This window comes from Prionailurus viverrinus, chromosome C1 (assembly GCF_022837055.1).
Source record: "Prionailurus viverrinus isolate Anna chromosome C1, UM_Priviv_1.0, whole genome shotgun sequence".
NCBI classification, from domain to species: Eukaryota; Metazoa; Chordata; class Mammalia; order Carnivora; family Felidae; genus Prionailurus; species Prionailurus viverrinus.
Window position 1 is genome coordinate 141973803 of NC_062568.1, and position 18740 is coordinate 141992542.

The 18740-nt window shown below is 34.5% G+C and overlaps 1 protein-coding gene across 1 annotated transcript in view; it reads left to right on the forward strand.

The window, feature by feature from the left end:
* The window catches only part of COL24A1 (collagen type XXIV alpha 1 chain), a 410128-nt gene that overhangs the window by 302764 nt on the left and 88624 nt on the right, over positions 1-18740 (forward strand). The window contains exons 39-43 of the mRNA XM_047871498.1: positions 7395-7448; positions 9078-9185; positions 12557-12610; positions 12882-12935; positions 13591-13647. Of these exons, the coding sequence (XP_047727454.1) occupies positions 7395-7448; positions 9078-9185; positions 12557-12610; positions 12882-12935; positions 13591-13647 (327 nt within the window). The remainder of the gene's footprint in view (positions 1-7394; positions 7449-9077; positions 9186-12556; positions 12611-12881; positions 12936-13590; positions 13648-18740) is intronic.

Sequence of the window (18740 nt, forward strand, 5' to 3'; positions counted from 1 at the left end):
TCCCCTCCACCCCACAAAAAGAAGAAGCAACCTGTCTTTGAAGAGAAAAAAGATGTGGACAAAAGAACCAGGAGAAATCTTTCCGATTATAATGACAAAAGAAAATGCAATAGCTATCCCCTTTTTCACATATAATGTGTTCTTCAAATGTACAAAGGTTTACTGTGCAAAATGTTCCTAGTAGATCCATATGTTACATTTCTTAGAAACAAAAAGGTAGTATAAAAATGTCTCACTACTCTTCACCTTTTGTTCATAAACTTTGGCTTTACTACAAACTTTAGTACATGTTTTTTAAATTTCTTTAAATGAATGAATACCAAGTAGCCTAGGTTACTGTCTGATTAAGGCTAAATATTTTCAATTTGGGGCATGCATTCTATCATTCATTTGTTTATTAAATATTTATTAATCATCAGTTATATGCCAGGCACAGTTCTGGGTACTAATGTTAAAGCAATAAACAAAACAGACAAGGTCCCTGCTGTCCTGGAACTTAACACTGCGGTGTGGGAAGGAAACGTGAACAAGAATGATAATTTCTGAGAGTGATAAGTGCTGTGAGGAAAAGAAAACATGATAATGAGATAAAGAGTGACTAGGTAATAGACCACTTTAAATTGGGGTGGTCACAGAAGGACTACCTAGGGTTACATTGAACCAGATGTCTAAGGATAAGAGGCAGCCAGTCATGTGAATATCTAAGTAAAAGCTTTCTAGGTAGAGGGGACATTTAAATGCAAATGCTCTAAGGCAGAAAGGGCATTTATTAGATGCACTATTAGAAAGGGGCCAGATGGGGTGGGCGTGGGGGGAGAGGGAATGGCCAAGTAATTGGAATGTAATGAATAACTTGAAAACATAACATCAGAGAAATAAAAGGAGCCAGATCATATAGAGGATTACAGACCATAATAAGAGATTTGGAGATGATTCTGATTTCAATGTGCAGCCATTTGGAAGGTTTTAAACAGGTCAAGGGGTTTGAATTGTTAATTTCACTAAATGCTAATTTAGTGATCATTTGGGGAATTTTGAAGAAATAGACTATGAGGGTAAAAGTGGACTTAGAAGGCCGTGGCAGTAGTGTAGATGAAAAGTAGTATGGTTGGGAATGTAAGGGGACAATAGAGATAGGGGATAGTGATCCCATTTAAGACATATTTTGGAGATACAGCGGATTGTAATCACTCATTGTTTGGTTGTTGAGAAAGAGGGAAAAAATAATGAAGAATAAATCCTGGTTTTTAGCTGGAGCAACTGAACTGGTGATCATATCATTAAATATATTACAGACCTACAAATTGGTATTTACATATGTGGATATATGTGATTTCATTATTTTTGGTTTATTTGGTTTTCCTCACAAGCTCTAACTTACTGATTAGTGAGGAATGGTTGGAGGCTTGGGGGCAAAAGAAAATTTTAAACCCAACTCAGTTGAAAGCTTAAACAATTTGTTCCTGTAAATTAGTAGTCTCTGTAGGTAATGCTCAGACTCTTACAATGTTGCTTCTCAAATTTATCAGCTCTTGACCTCCCTCTTTTGCTCCTTTCCATCAGAGAGTCTGAGTGTCTGGTGATGGTAAGGATGAGGAGGCTTTGGATCTAGGTGCAGGTGTTTAAGATAGGGACATGGTAATGTCCCTTGTCAGTTTGCTTACTGCCTACCCTGCTGGCCTCTGATGATAATGTCTGCAGCTAGTAATTTTCATTTCCTTTCTGGGAGAGGTTCCCTCTAATCAGCTTCCACTAATCTGCAGATCCCTCTCAGGTCTTCTGGATTCTCATTCAGCTCTAGCCCAGGAAGTCTGCTCATCAGCCGTTATGACAGAGCCATGTCTTTCTAGAGTAATGACCACTCCCCCACCACACACATACACAAGCTCCCCAGGTATTTCTAAGTTGCCATCTACATCATATAGGAATCAAGGAGTAGGTTAGGAAAATTTAACAAATGTTCGTCATTTTGATTTTCCTGAGCATCCAAAGTGATATGGCCATAAACCAAGTGCTATCTAGAGAGAAGGTACCTTTCCTGTATCCTGAAGAGGTAGTGGGGAACAAGAGTCTCACTTTACCAAAACTCAGAAAGAGGAAAATCTGAACATCTAGGTCTCTCCCTCTCTTTTTGCGCTTCTGTATTCTCCTGGAGCCAAAAGAAAAACAACAACAACAACAACAACAACAACAACAACCTGGCTTTCTCTCTATTTCTCCTATATCATATTCTCATCCTTTTATCACCTAGTAAAAAGCCTTAGAGTTCTATTGCAGTAGACGGAAGGTGTGTCTTCTCTATAATATAGGACAGCTCTGTATGCTGGGTGCTCCAAGGTCAACTTGTGAATTATTAAAGTTGGAAACAAAGAAAACAGAAAAATTTTCTTAATACATATAACCCTTGGGCATATGACCCCCTCAAGCTATGAATAGGGTAAAGTCCATATATTCAAAAAGGCAAAATTGAAAAGCAATTTTGATAATTTTCAAAATACTGCCACATTATAGCAGAGTTGGAAAAGACAAGAAAGAGACAAGATTTAGGGATTTGAGGGGATAATTCAAGGGTTCAGTTTGAGGCACATAAAGTTTGAAATCCCTATTAGAAATTCAAAAAGATGTCAGTAGGTAGGATAACCAGAAGGTCAATGATACAGTCAGGACAGGTGACATAATTTTAGGAATCATTAGAATATAAGGAGGTGTTATATAAGGAAGCCGAAAATTCAGGAAGCATGCTGCCATATAAACAAAACCTTAAAATTTTTCAAGAATGAAAAAAGGTTGAGATAAAATGAGCCATTGGATTATTGGATTTAGCTATATGAAGGTTACATGGTGACCTGAAAGGGAAGCAATTTCAGAGCTGTGGTAAGAACAAAAGCCCAAATGAAGAGGGAATGAGAGGTAAGAAAATAGTGGCAATGAGCATAAACAGGTCTTTCAAAAAGTTCTGCTGTGATGGGGAAGTAAAGATTGAACTAGAAAAGTACATGAGACATTGAATGAGTGAATAGAAAGGAAGGGAGGGAGGGACACGAGGTCAAGGAAGGGTTTTGTTTTTGTTTTTTAATGAGTGCTATCTAGCTTATTTAATTGCTGTCGGAAATGATGTAGTCAAGAGGAAAAAAATGATAGTGCAAGTGTTAACAGAAGGCCATGAAGGGAACATGGGCTTTAGATACAAGTGAGGCACTGGCTTCAGACAAGCAACAGAGAAACTTCTTCCTTTGTAAGAGAAGGGAGGCGGAATATGTGTGTGCATAAGGAGGTATGTCGGTAGATCGGGTGTGGGAAAGAGGAGGTGGCTCTGTTTGATTGCTACTCTGTCTCAGTGCAGTATAAGGCAAGGTCATTCACTTGACACTGAGGCGAAAATGGAAGTTTGAAGAATGTGTAAGTCCTCTTACAGACTAATGACAAATTTCTCAATTATACACGTTTGTGAGAGACTTATCACTTTAATTTTTACATTCTCCACAAGTTTTTGTTGGTATTTAAATATATAAACACTTACAGCGATGTCTAAACTGCATGGTGGTTGGCAGATAACATTGCCATGCAGTAGTGTTGGCCGACACCTGAATAGTTGAATTCGTTGCACCTCATTGTGAGGTGCTGATATAATAAAGGTGTCAGTGACTTCCCTCTTGTGCAAGTATTGCAACAAAGGCCTAACATTTTTTAAAATTATACATTTAAGTCACATATTTACAAATTAAAGAATTAAAAATATGATCTCAATAAATGAAACAAAAAGCATTTAGTAAAATATAATATCCACATTGACTATCATACTTAATGGTGAAACTTCAAAGAATGAGCAAAGATCACCACTTTTCACCATTTCTATTCAACATTTACTCAGAAACCCAGCCAGTACGGTACAAGAGAAATAATCTACAGACAAATTATTAGAATTAAGGGGATTTTATCAAGATGCTAAATATAAGAATATACAAAAATAGATTCCATTCTTCTTCACCAGCCACAAGCAGTTTAGAAAACCTTAAATAATATTTACTGGGGGCGCGTGGGTGGCTCAGTAGGTTGAGCATCTGATTCTTAATTTCAGCTCATGTCATGATCTCACAGTTCATGGGATTGAGCCCTGTATCGGGCTCTGCACTGACAGCATGGAGCCTGTTTGGGATTCTCTCTCTCCCTTTCTCTCTGCCCCTCCCCTGCTTGCTCTCTCCCTCTCTCTCAATAAATAAATAAACAAACAAACAAAAAACTATAATATAATCATCAACAAAATTAAACAACTAGAAATAAATCTAACAAAAGATTTGCAGATTTTTGTCAAAAAAATTATGTTTATTAACAAAGACCTAAATAAATGGAGAGATATTTTATATTCATGGATAGGAGGACTCAATATCAAAAAAATTATCAATTCTCCCCTAAATTAGTCTATAAATTCAATACAATTTTAGTCAAAATCCCTATAAGACTTTTTTTATAGGACCTGATTAATGAAAAGTGATTTTAAAATTCATATGAAAGAACAAAGGACCAATATCAAAACAATTTTCAAGAACAAGTTACAAGGGTTGGGGCAGAGTGGTGTGTGGAAGGGAGAACTTACCCTACCTGATACCATAACTTATGATTGAAGCTAGAGTAATTTAATCAGTGTCATGTTCATTCACAGAAGACAAAGAGACCAATGGAAATAGAAGGTAACCTTGACTCAGAGCTTAGTATATTTTGAAACATGAAGTTTAATACATTGATCACAGATTGCAAATCATTAAGGAAAGGATGAAATATTCAATAAATGGTACTGGCCTAATTGGTTATCCAAATTGAAAACAAAATAAAATAAAACAACTCCTTCAAACCAGTGCACACACGCACGCAAAAGAATGAAATTCCAATTAAAGGCCTAATTGTGAAAATCAAAATGTTAAGCATGAGAACATTTACAAGAACATTTTATGACCTCATGGAGGGAGGGGAAGCAGTCAGGATCTCCTAAACACTGAAAAGAAATAAGACAAGAAGAAAATACTGATGAATATGACTCTTAAAATCACAAACTTATGTTAATCAGAAGTTATATTAAACAAAGTGAAAAAATATGCTGCAGGCTGAGAAGAGATCTGTGTTATATAGAATGAGCAAAATACAGGTATCAGGAATATATGTAAAAACTTTTATGGATAACTCAGTAAGTCCAGCTCAGGGGAATATTGAGCAGAATCACATATAGATGTGAAATAACGGTGTGAATAGATAATCATTCCTCCTTAATAATCAGAAATATGCAAATTGAAAACACAAATAAAATATCATTTACCACAATGAAATGGACATATTTGAAGTCTGATAGTACCAAGCTTTACAGAAGATTTGAAGTAATTGGACCCTGAAATATTGCTATCCCATATTGCTATGGGAATGGAAATTGACAAAACTACTTTGGAGAATAATTTTACATTCTCTTGTATACCTAAAGATGTACATATTCTACAACCCAGCAGTTTAACTTCCGGGACTATTCCATAAAAACAAAAACAAAACAAAACAACCACCTTTAACATGGCACATAGATGAGTTCAAAAGCATTATCTGTAACAGGACAAAAAAAAAAAAAAAACCACCAAAAATTCATCAGTAAGAAAGTGGTTAAATCAGCTGTGGTTTGATAAGAAAATAGAATCCCGTAGGATGAAAAACAGAAAGTGAGTAGATTAAAGACACTGATTAATTTCAAAAGCAAAATGTGTGTTAAAAAAGTTTCCAAAGAATGCATTAAGTATGCTTATTTAAAGTTTGAAAAGATGCAACATTACCACATACTGCTTGGAGATACATACAAATGGAGTAACGGTAGAAAGAAATGCTTGGGAATGATAAATTGAGGGCAATGGTTGCACCTGAGTGAGGGGAGAGGGTAATGTGTTTGGAAAGGTATGTGTGCATATGGGACTTCAATTACATATGTATCTTCTCTTTCTTACGGTGGGTGGTGGGTGCATGGGTATTTATTGTACCTTCTAATATCTTTTTATATACATTCAAATGTTATATAATACACTTGAAAAAGGCAGCAGACGTTAGTGAGAACTAACACTGAGCTAAATTCTTCAGTTTAAAGTCCGGTTCTTTTTAGCTTTACATGCACTATCTCATTTAATCTTAATAACTCTTTGAAGAGGTATTGTTGTACTTCTTTTATAGAACAGGAAACTGAGACCTTTAGAAGTTAAACAATCTACCTATGGTCATATTGCTGTGAGGTGACAGAGCCAGACTATGAAACTAGCAGTCTGACTTTTAAAAGCTCACACCATTACCCTCTAATGAAAGTTAATCTGCCTCTTTTTAAAAGTCCATATTAACCACAAAGAAATCTCAGGTTAGTGCAACTATCATTTTGACCTCTGGATGCAGCTAGAACTACAGCAATAGAACTTAACCATTTTGGCTTCTAAATTCAGTGACTTTCTGAGGCTAGAAGAGCATTTACTGAGGAGCATAGGGCATGAGTCACTTCCTTAGGTATCTGTTTATTCGTTCAACAAATATTTATCAAGAGCCTCCATAGCACAGTGGTAAACCACAATTTATTTCTTGTCTACATCATTTTTGCAGTTTGCCAAGCTTTGGGACACAAATTTGAGGTTTCCATTTTCATTTCCAAACTAATGCAAGGAGTGCTGTGATTAATTGTTGGCCGTTTCAGAACTTGCACCCTGGCTTACTGTGGATCTCATTTAAGCCTAATTATTGTTGACCTGCAAATTCACATGACATCTAAAATATTTTAGCCAATTTTACAAAAAAAAAGTATGTATTGAAAACTTTCAGTCTACTTTGTCTGAATAAAATACAGATTAAAATGAAAATACTGTTTTAAAGTTGAATATGACTACTTCTTTTTTCTCCGTCTATTTCCCTCTCTCCTTTTTTTCCACAGACCAAAGAAAACCTCCTTAATCTACTACTCCAATAAGATCTTGAGATTCTTCTTCACCATGTTTTATATATATATTTTATAATCCTATACATTCAACAAGATGTTGAACCCACAGTAGTAGCTCATAGAACTGCTAAAATTAAAATGGATGCATTGGGTTTAGTTTAATTACAGTCTCACTAATTAAAACGGTGATGAAACCAAGTAATTTTCTTCCTATAATAAAGAACAGTTTAATTTTGTCTATCTTGACCAGTTTGTATATGTAAGTTTTACTCATTAGTAACAGACCGCTAAATCATCATGACCTATTTTTAGATAATTATGCAAACACAATATTGTTGAAAAGTAACCCTCATTTTTACATAATGTTCAATTCAGTGATTATGTGATGTAAGTATTTAAATATGCCATCTAGTCCTTTCTTTAACAATTTATTTTCTTTTTTATATTGGACATTCAGGGATCTGAAGGAATTGTGGGAATTCCAGGACAAAGAGGTCGCCCAGGCAAAAAGGTAATTTTTTTTTTTTACATCTTTTTAAGGCCTCCTTTCTTCTGATGTGCTCCGAGCTCCATAGAATGCTGTGATATTTTTATTTGCATGAAATATATGGTAATAAAGAAATATAAATTTGGTTTTAAAAGGCACATTTATATAAATTAATATTTAACTCTACTTAGGAGTATTTATCGCCTTGATTATTTGAAGGCAACTGTCTCACTCTGTAGTTTCTGTGAAGATATTTGCCTTTTCTTCTCCTGTTTGCCAAAAATTCTTCAGTAGACTTTGGGCAGGAAAAGAGAGAAAAGGAAAATACTACACCATTTGTGTATTAGTAACAACTTTAGTAAAATGTTTAGGGGAAAAGATTATGATTGAGATTGTTTCTGGGTTTATTAGTACCATGTTTATCTAAATTGAAAAGGTTAATTATTTTATCTTTACCATATATTGACTTAGAAACACACATCCAGAATATGGTTTATATGTTTCTTTTATATCTTACTAAAATTAAAATGTATAAAATTCTGGAACATTATAATGAAAAATTCATCTCTGTATGGGGCCAATAATTTGTTCAAGTATGATTTTCTTATTCAAATACAACAGTTCTGAATATATGACTATAATGAGCTTCAAATCACACCATATCTAGTTCCCAAAGTCTAATTTTATCATTTCTACTAACATACACCCAGCCTATCTTTGTCATAATGTAGAGACAGGATTAGTTAGAATAAGAAGTAAGGAAAAATGAATGAGGTGAATTTTAGTAGCCATTCTTACCCATGAAAATAACCCCAATACTGAAGTCTCTTTTCATCATATTTGATGTTATATCTAAAATCAACATTAGAAGTGGGACAGTATAATTCTTTACAGTAGCCTGCATCCCTGGGAATTGTTATGAATACCAAAAACTTCCTTCCTGACTATGATCACAGTCTAGTTTTTCTTTGTATCGACTTTATTGTCTACAGCAGAACAGATTGGTTCCCACTTTCAGAAAATGAATTATAGCACTTAAAGTTGTTTAAAAGCAGCCATATTTTGGTGGTAGAGAATGATCAGTCAGCTTGATGGAAAACAGAAGATAACTAGTTTTCAGAAGGATGTTAAATGATATAAATATGTTATGGATTTTTAAAGGCAGACTCCAAGCCACTGAATATACAGAAACATACACTGGAAACTGTATACATTAAATAGATCTTTGTGGGATTGAAATTGTGTATAGAAGCAGGTTTCTTATACAGTCTTTGTTTTCTCATGATAACAAGAAATACATGCACACATGCATACATACATACATACCTAACAAATTCAAAATAAAAAAAAATGGTTATTGGCAATTCAACATGAACACCAGATTTCCCCTGCTTGTTTGGCCAAAATTATTTTTTTTAATGTTCTTTCTCCTAAATTACTTTCAGTTATATCTTTCAGATAACCTAGGTGGTGATGGTATGTTATTATTGTCAGTGGCAGTCTCTACCACCAGCTAGGTAAACCCAAGTTACTATTTACGGAATTTTGCTTACAGACTATCCTCCGGTGTCATTCAGGTATATGCTATAGTTAATTCATCTAGGTAAAAATTTATTTTTTCCCACTTTTCTCTCTTACTAACGACGTCCACAGGGTGAAAAAGGACAAATAGGGCCCACCGGAGAAATTGGAAGCAGAGGTGCTCCCGGACAAATTGGGGAAAGTGGTCCTAAGGGTGCCAGAGGAACGAGAGGTGCTGTGGTTAGTATTTGATTTATTTCCAGACCTGAGTTCACTGTGGATGGAAAAGAAATGTATCCATGTCCTTAAAGTTTCATCCCTTGATTAATTTTACAGAGAAAGCAATAGTTCCATTGAAAATAATCTACCTCCATGAGCTGTGGAGAATTGTAAGCATTCCACAGTACTTAAATGGCTTAGTGGTTTCTGGACATGAAAAAGGGAAAGGGGAAAAAACTCAAAATGGAAATAAAATATGAAATGAAGTTTTAAAAACTCAGATTATAACTCTTAACCTAAGTGGGAAAGTTTATATGCCTTGCACTTAAAATAAGAATTTAATATCTGTATGAAACTATGCTGTCAGGATTGGCATATTGTTTTTGAAAATTAGATTTACTTAAAAATGATTTTTCTTTATAAGCTTGGACTCTACATGCTCATGGAGATTTTTTTTTAAACCGGCTCTGATCAATATCTGTAACATCTAATAATATTTAATCTTTTGCATGAACTTTATATAGTGTTGGAAACAAGGGTAGCATTAATACTTCTGAACCTGTAATAGCAAAATTTTATTGCTAATATATTTGGACCTGTTTAGAAAGTCACAGCATGAGAGATGCATGAATTATTAAACTTAGTGTTTTCACTATTTCATAAGCTTATCTACAAAATGCATGTGTATTTCCTAGTCTCCGTTAAATGTCACAAATGCTAGACTTTTCACCAAAGCCTTCTTGAGAGCATTGTATAATTCATCAGTTGTCTGAGGAAAGTTTATCTCAGGCTCATTTGACATATTCATCTTACCACTTCAGGTCTTTCTTCCTTTGATTTAAATTACTAATATTTTCCTGATTTGGGCTTGTATGTTACAAAACTTTATTTAATATGATTAATTTTTAACAAACATGGAAACTAATCCAGAGTACTGCCTTCAAAGTAGGTTCCTACTTTGGATTTTGTCTAAAGAGAATATTCACTTTAAAAATATTGACACATGTTCTCCAACTGCCTCCCCAAAAGGTTTCGTCCAATATACACTCCCACCACCAATACTTCATGTTAACTCTTTTGATGTCTGACAATCTGATAAATGAGAACATGTGTCTCATTTTCTTTCTGTTTATATCTCCCTGATTACAATTAAGTGATTTTTTTTTCTGGAAATTGCCTTTACATATTCACTTTACATGATTTACATTAGGTTGCTGTCTTTTTCTTATTAAACTGTAATAACTCTTTATATATTTTAGATTACATATATATACATATATATATATATATATATATATGATGTTTATTTAGTTTTGAGAGAGAGAGAGAGAGAGACAGAGCATGATGGGGGAGGGGCAGAGAAAGAGGGAGACACAGAATCCGAAGCAGGCTCCAGGCTCCATGCTGTCAGCACAGAGCCCAATGCAGGGCTTGAACTCACAAGTCGTGAGATCATGACCTGAGCCCAAGTCAGACACTTAACCGACTGAGCCATCCAGGCGTCCCTTAGATAATATATTTTTGTTAAATTTGTTACAAAATGTATTATAAATACAATTTCTCTTAATGTCATTTAACATTTAGTGTTGTTTGTTTGATATCTTTTTGCTGGAGATTTTAATTATTATATACTCAAATTTGTCACTCCTTTACTTTACAGGTTTTATTTCTTCGTTAGAAATGCCTTCCCTACCTAAAGTATATAAAAATACTCTTCCATATCCTTCTTCTAATTCTTTTATAGCATTATTTTTATTCCTAACTCATATGAAGTTTATTATTTTGCTGTGAAATAAGTTGTAAAGAACTTGATTTTCTTTTTTCCAAGTAGATTTTCAGTTGTTTCAAAATCATTTAATAAATAGTCACTCTGTATCCCACTAAACTAAACTCTCAAATATTTATTGACCTGTTTTCATTCTCTCTGTTTTCTTCTGTCAATCTTTTAGCCTATTTTTGGGTTCAATACCACACTATTTAATTGTTATATTATTACAGTACTTTTGAGAAGAGCAAGTATTCCATAATTCATTTTTCTGAAAAGTTCAGCTCTTACTTTAATTCTCCCTTCCATGTCAACTTTAAAATCAGCTCTTCATTTTCCTTTAACATTGAATCTTTCAGTAGAGAAGCAGTATATGTCTTTCTATTTACTTACATCATCTTATATGTCCTTTAATAAAGTTTTGTTATTTCCTTTATTCTGTTCTTACCTCTATCCTGTTAGATTTACTGTTGGTTTCTTATGGACTTTATGATTTATGATGCAATCTTTTTTCCATTATATCTTTTTATTGGTGCTGTATAAGAAATCTACTTACTTTTATGTTTTAACTTTATATCCACTTAAATGATAGGTGGTTCTCATGGGTTCTTTGGGTAAATAATCATATTTAGAGCTTCTGGTTAATCTGATATTTGGTTAGGCATGAACCTATTCTGTGCCTTAATTTTCTCATCTCCTATTTAGTTTCAAACTTAAATAGGAGAATTGGTGTGGAAATTTTTGGTAGTATGAAAGGTAAGACGTTTTTAGGATTATTATTTTTGCTCTTTTCAGTTGTCTGAGTCACATTTTCAGTACTTTAGAGGCATTTATGAATAACCCTTAAATTATGTAGTATCCTCATCTGCAAAATATTGATAATAAGAGCAATAACAGAGTGATTATCACACATAAGTTGCCAACTATTTCTCCTTTGACAACTTTGACCAGAGCTGAAACTTTTCTTCATCAAAGCATCTGAAACTATCAATGAGTATGGAGTTCTCCATGATCCCATCATGATAATATCAAAAACTTTCAGGCTATACTCTAATATTCAGTGAGGCACATCTACCATAAACTTGGACCAGATATAAGGGCACCTGGCTGGCTCATTTGGTTAAGCATCTGACTTCAGCTTAGGTCATGATCTCATGGTTTGTGATTTCGGGGTCTGTGCCGGGCTCTGTGCTGACAGCTCAGAGCCTGGAACCTGCTTCAGATTCTGTGTCTCCCTCTCTCTCTCTCTGCCCTTCCCCTGTCCTCTCTCTCTTTCTCAAAAATAAGTAAACATTAAAAATATATATATACTATAAACTTTGACAGATACACATTACATTTCCAAGAACTTGCTGAAAACCTATAGGGTTCTGACAACTGAAAGTATTTTTCTTAATATGATTAAGAATATTCATCCAGAAGTAAACTGAAGAGACATTTTTTTGGTGGGATTTTTGTGGTTCAGAAGAAAAATAAGACAGAAGTTAGAATGTTATTTCTTGTTTTCCCATTTCAGACTAAGTAAAATATTATACTTCAGAAATTCTAAATTTTAAGTAATCAGAGTACAAGTGTAATGGTTCAAGCAGTTGGCTATTTTCTCTCTAATATTTATTTTGTTTTTTAGGGACATTTAGGATTGATGGGACCTGATGGAGAACCAGGAATTCCAGGATATAGGGTAATCATTTCTAATTGGAAATTAAAATGTGTGTATTTGCATGAAAATGGTTATATAAAGATGTCATTCCAATTATGCAGATTAAGATGAAATCTCACCCATAAACCTTGCTACTGAATTTAGGCTTCATCCCCCTAGAGAATGAATCTTGTTTTTCTTTCAGAATAGTGAAGTATCTAATGGCATGTCCTTGGTGGCATGTCCTTGGTGGTATTAGGTAGAACATGCACAAATGATACAAAGAATATCTACTTTCTTGTCCTTTTGTTAGGGCCACCAGGGCCAGCCAGGCCTTTCTGGGCTGCCAGGACCTAAAGGAGAAAAGGTATGTGTGTATATTGACTTTGCAATCGTAAAGTTAAATATTTAATTTTTGTGTTCTTTCTGAAAGTGTGCATGGAAACATTTTCAAAGAATAAAAGAAAACACTTTTCAATTTGGGAAGTATTGCAAATTGTAGAAGGTAAATACCAAGAGATGAAAATTTAAGTCATTAAAATGTCTTCAATAGGTTGTTTCAAGATATTCATGAAATAATATATGGTAAAGTACTTTGTAATCTATAAAGCTTTGTAAACTTAAAATTAATTACTTATTGAAACAGATTGTGAGACTCTAGATTAAATGACCAGTATGTTTATAGTGAAATTTATAGTAAAATTTATAGTAAAATTGTTCTGGGTTAAGAATAACTATAATAATACTACTCTTAATTTGCAATATCACTGGAAACCTGAAACTTTGAACAAATTCCTAAACTGCTTTGTATGTAATTAAAGCTGATAGACACTTCTGAGAACCATATAGGAATTACAACTGTATAAAATATCCTGTGCTAAGTTTTATAGGTAAAGTTTTCCATTTAAAAAAGATAAAGCCAGATTGTAGATGTCATAACATATGAGACAATGATAAGCTACATATTTCAAAGTTTATTTTATTGATTTGATTTTGTTTGTAAATAATTATCTTCATTATAGGGTTATCCAGGAGAAGATAGCACAGTGCTAGGACCACCTGGGCCTCGAGGTGAACCAGTAGGTCTTTTTCTAAAATTATTTTGATGTTTCAAGATAAAATGCAATGAATATAATAGATTCATATGACCAATCACATCTTTTCAGGGAGTTTTATTCTGTTAGTTTCATAACATGGTTTTGTAGGCACATACTATTTATAGTTGTATTATCTAAATGTAAAATCTATTTATATCCAAGTCAAGATCCTTAGCATAGTATGTAGTTTAATTACGGTGACTTTCCAAATCTAACTTTCAGCATGAAATGCACTATAACAACCTTTTGCAGAGCTTATCAAAATACTATACTCTAGATATTTTAGGGCAGACATTTCTTCAATCATCAAATTCATGGGGCGCCTGGGTGGGTCAGTTGGTTAAGCATCTGACTTTGGCTCAGGTCTTGATCTCACAGTCCATGGATCTGAGTCCTGCATCGGGTTTTGTGCTAACAGCTTAGAGCTTGGAGCCTGCTTTGGATTCTGTGTCTCCTTCTCTCTCTGCCTTTCCCCTGCTCATTCTCTCTCTCTCTCTCAAAAGTAAATAAATAGTAAAAAAATGTTTAAAAAATCATCAAATTCAGATTTATTTCTGAGTATTAAAAAAATCTGACCTGTATACTTTTTTATAGTAATTTACATATAGTTACCAAATGACTTTAAAACTTAATCAGTTATTATAACCAATACCCTTTGAAGATCACTGGTCCATAGTCTTCTAATTAAGTATCTGAAGGTTAACTATAAACTCTGTTTTGAAAAGTTATTATAGGGGAACTTGGGTGGTTCAGTTGGTTGAGCATCTGACTTCAGCTCAGCTCACGATCTCCAAGTTTGTGGGTTCAAGCCCCACATCAGGCTCTGTGCTTACAGCTCCGAGCCTAGAGCCTGCTTCAGATTCTGTGTCTCCCTCTCTTTCTGCCCCTCCCCCACTCTCTCTCTCTCTCAAAAATAAACATTAAAAATATATGTTAAAAAAAAGAAAAATAGCTATTGTAGCTTTGATTATCTGAATGACCATCTCTATATTCATATTTTATGAAAATAATCTTAAAGGGCATATGTAAATTAAATAGGTAGAATAAAAGTGTTTAACTCATAGAAGTAAATATAATTGGTTTGATTTTCAATTTTCTACATGATATCATATAAGATTTTAAAAATCCTAGGGGTGCGTAGGTGGCTCAGTCAGTTAAGCATCTGACTTTGCTAAGGTCATGATCTCATGGTTCATGGGTTCAAGCCCCGCTTTGGGCTCTGTGCTAATAGCTCAGAGTCTGGAGCCTGGTTTGGATTCTGTGTCTCCCTCTCTCTCTGCCCCTCCCCTGGCTCATGCTCTGTCTCTTTTTCTCTCTCCTAAAAATAAATAAACATTAAAAAATATGTTTAAATACTAAAGCAGAAGGATCACATTATGTAGTTACTTCTGGTGCTTTGATCTGGCTCTTTCGAGATGAGTGAAAGTTATATTTTGTTTTAGAAATACAAAAGATTTTAGAATTATTCTGATTAAATGAAGCCATCTCATATAGAGGCATAGTTATCTATAAAATATATATAAGGTTTTTATCAAATATGTTCTAGTCTCTCTAAAGCCCTGACAGGGAAAAATATGGAAATAATGCAAAAACTGAAAAGCAAATGGAAACATATGGGCAAATAGTGTATAAAAGTGCTTGTTTTTTCCCCAGATTAAAGTACACCAGAATCAAAGAATGTCACTAAAATATAATAAATATATTAAAAGTCTAGCATAACAATCATTATTTTGTCTAGTAGACATAAAACAGGTGTGAAACTTAAACCAAGAATATTCTAAATCATTAAAACAGAGTCAGAGATTATTGTCCTTACATTATGTCAAATATCTTTACTCACATAGGAATAAGTTAAAATTTGTCGATCAATTGTCCTCATCAATTTTATGGTTTTCACAAGGATTTCAATTTGACTTTCTTTTTAGACAGTAGGTCCTTGTATGCAAAAATTGCTTTTCCAAGTATATTTTACACTAGATAATTTGAATAGTTTATCATATCAAAGAATTTATATTAGGAATATTTGAAAAAAAGTTAAAAGTGTAGGTTTATTAGCTACTACCATACAGATTAAAAATAAATAGATGCAATTTTTATTAGGTTAATTTATATCTTAAAAATTAAAAAGAATAAACAACAGAGTTTCTGATCAAGAATGTTAACGTAGGTAGCTATTAGATGCTTTTAAAAAGATCATTAAACAGTGTCTCCCAAAACAGCTCCCATCCTGCCACACTCTGCAGGTGGCCTTGCCCAGGACTGGTGTTCTCCAAAGTAGCTCTTGTTCCAACACACCAAACGAGTAGTTTTGGCCTGGACTGGCACCCTTCCAGAGTGGCTCCTGACAGGAACAAGGGGCAAGGCCCACCCATCAGTATGCCTACAACAGTCCTGGCCTGACCTCATAGCCAGGCATACCAGGGGCTATCCCACCCACCAGCACACCCACAGCCACCACAGCCAGACCTCTCAGCCAGCCATGTCAGGTGCCAGTCCTGCCCACCAGTGTGCCCACAGTAGTTGTGGCCAGTCATTGCAGCCAATGGGCCAGGAGCCAGCCCCACTCACAAGCATGCCAGCAATAAGAAGGCACAAAGAGACTACACAGGGCACTCCTGGAGCACCTGGTTCTGGTGACAAAGGAGGAGTGTGCTTCTAAGGCCCAACGGACACCTTCTATATGAGACCATTCCATCGAGACCATGAGACATAGCTGATCTACCTAATACATAGAAACACACACAGTGAGTCAAGCCTAACAAGGAGACAGGAGGACGTTCCAAATAAAATAAGACAAAACCTCAGGAAGGAACCAAATGAAACAGAGATAAACAATCTGCCTGATAAAGAATTCAAAGTAATGGTCATAAAGATGCTCATGGAACTCAGAAGAAGAGTAGTTGAACAATGAGAAATTCAACAAAGAGATAGAAAAATATAAAAAATAACTAATCATAACTTAAGAATTCAATAGCTGAAATGAAAAAAATATATATACACTAGGGAGAACAATGGCAGATTAAAGGATATAGACAGGTCAGCGATCTGGAAGACAAGGTAGTGGAAGTCATCCAAACTGAAGAGCAAAAAGAAAAAAGGTTAAGAAAAAGAGGATAGTTTAAGAAAACTCTTGGACAATAAATATCAACAGAAGTCTTATAAAGTCGACTTTAAAGCAAAGAGTGTAACAAGACAAAAGGAAGAAATAATAAATGAAAACTTCCCTAACCTGGAGAAAGAAACAAACATCCAACTGCAAGATGCACAGAGAGCTCCAAACAAGATGAACCCAAAGAGGTTCACACCAACAGAGAGTAAGTAAATTGTCAGAAATTAAAGGTAATGAGAGAATCTTAAAAACAGCAAGAGTAAAGCAACTGGTTACTTACAAGGTAACACCTAAAAGATCATGAGCTGATTTTTCAGCAGAAATTTTGTAGGCCAGAAAGGAGAGGCCTGATATACTCAAAGTGCTGAAAGGAAAAACCTACAACCAGAATACCCTTCCTGGAAAGATTGTCATTCAGAATTAAAGAGATAGAGAGTTTCCCAGACAAATGAAAGTTAAAGGAATTCATCACCACTAAACTGGGCTTACAAGAGAGGTTAAAGGGACTTCTTAAAATGGAAAAGAAAACACCATAAATGGAGGTTAAAAAAAAAATTATGAAAGAAAAAGGCTCATTGGTAAAAGCAAACATATAGTTAAGAGAGTGGATCAACTACTTATAAAGCTGGTATTAAGGTTAAAGGACAAAAGTAGAAAAAACAACTATATCTACATAATTACCTAAGGGATATACAAAATAAAAAGATGTAAATTATGGCACCAAATACACAAAACATGGGGAGAGGGGAATAAAAAATGTAGGGCTTTTAGAATGTGTTTGAACTTAAGTGACCATCAACTTAAAATAGACTGCTATGTACATAGGGTGTTATATATGTAACTCATGGAAACCTCAAACCAAAACCTACAATAGATTCACAAAAAAATAAAGAAAAAGGGATCCAAACATAACACTAAAGAAAATCATCAGATCACAAAGGAAGAGAGCAAGAGAGGAACAGAAAAGAACTACATATACAACCAGAAAGCAGTTAACAAAATGGCACTAAGTACATACCTATCAGTTGATACTTGAAATCTAAATGGATTAGATGTTCCAATCAAAAGACATAGGGTGACTGAAAGGATAAGAAAAATAAGGCCCATTTCAGGGCACCTGGGTGGCTCAGTCAGTTAAGTGACTTCAGCTCAGGTCATGATTTCAAGTCTGTGAGTTCGAGCCCCACATCAGGGTCTATGCTGACAGCTCAGAGCCTGGAGCGTGCTTCAGATTCTGTGTGTGTGTGTCTCTCTCTCTGCTCCTCCCCCACTCGAACGCTGTGTCTCCCTGTCTCTCTCTCAAAAATAAAGAAACATTAAAAAAATTAAAAAAAAAAGACCCATCTATATGCTGCCTACAAGAGACTCACTTCAGACCCAAAGACACACACAGATTGAAAGTGAAAGGATAGAAAAAAATACTCCAAGTGGAAATGAAAAAAAAACAAACCAGGGGTATCATATCAGATAAAATAGACTTTAAAATTAACACTGTAACAAGACAAAAGGAAGGGCACTACATGATGATAAAGGGTTCAATTCAACAAGAGGATATAACAATTATAAATATCTATGCACCCAACTTAGAGACACTTAAACTTAAAAAGCAGATATTAACAGACATCAAGGGAGAAATTGATAGTAATACAATAGGAGTAGGACACTTTAATACTCCACTTACATCTATAGATGGATCATCCAGACAGAAAGTCAATAAGTAAATAGTAACCTTAAACAACACATTAGACCAGAGGGACCTAATGGGTATATACAGAACAGTCCATTCAAAAACAGCAGAATATGCATTCTTCTCAAGTGCACACAGAACATTATCTAGGAAAAAGCACATGTTAGACCACAAAAAACATTTTAATAAATTTAAGAATATTGAAATCATATCAAGCATCTTTTGTGATCACAATGATATGAAACTAGAAATAAATACCAAGAAAAAAAATGGATAAAA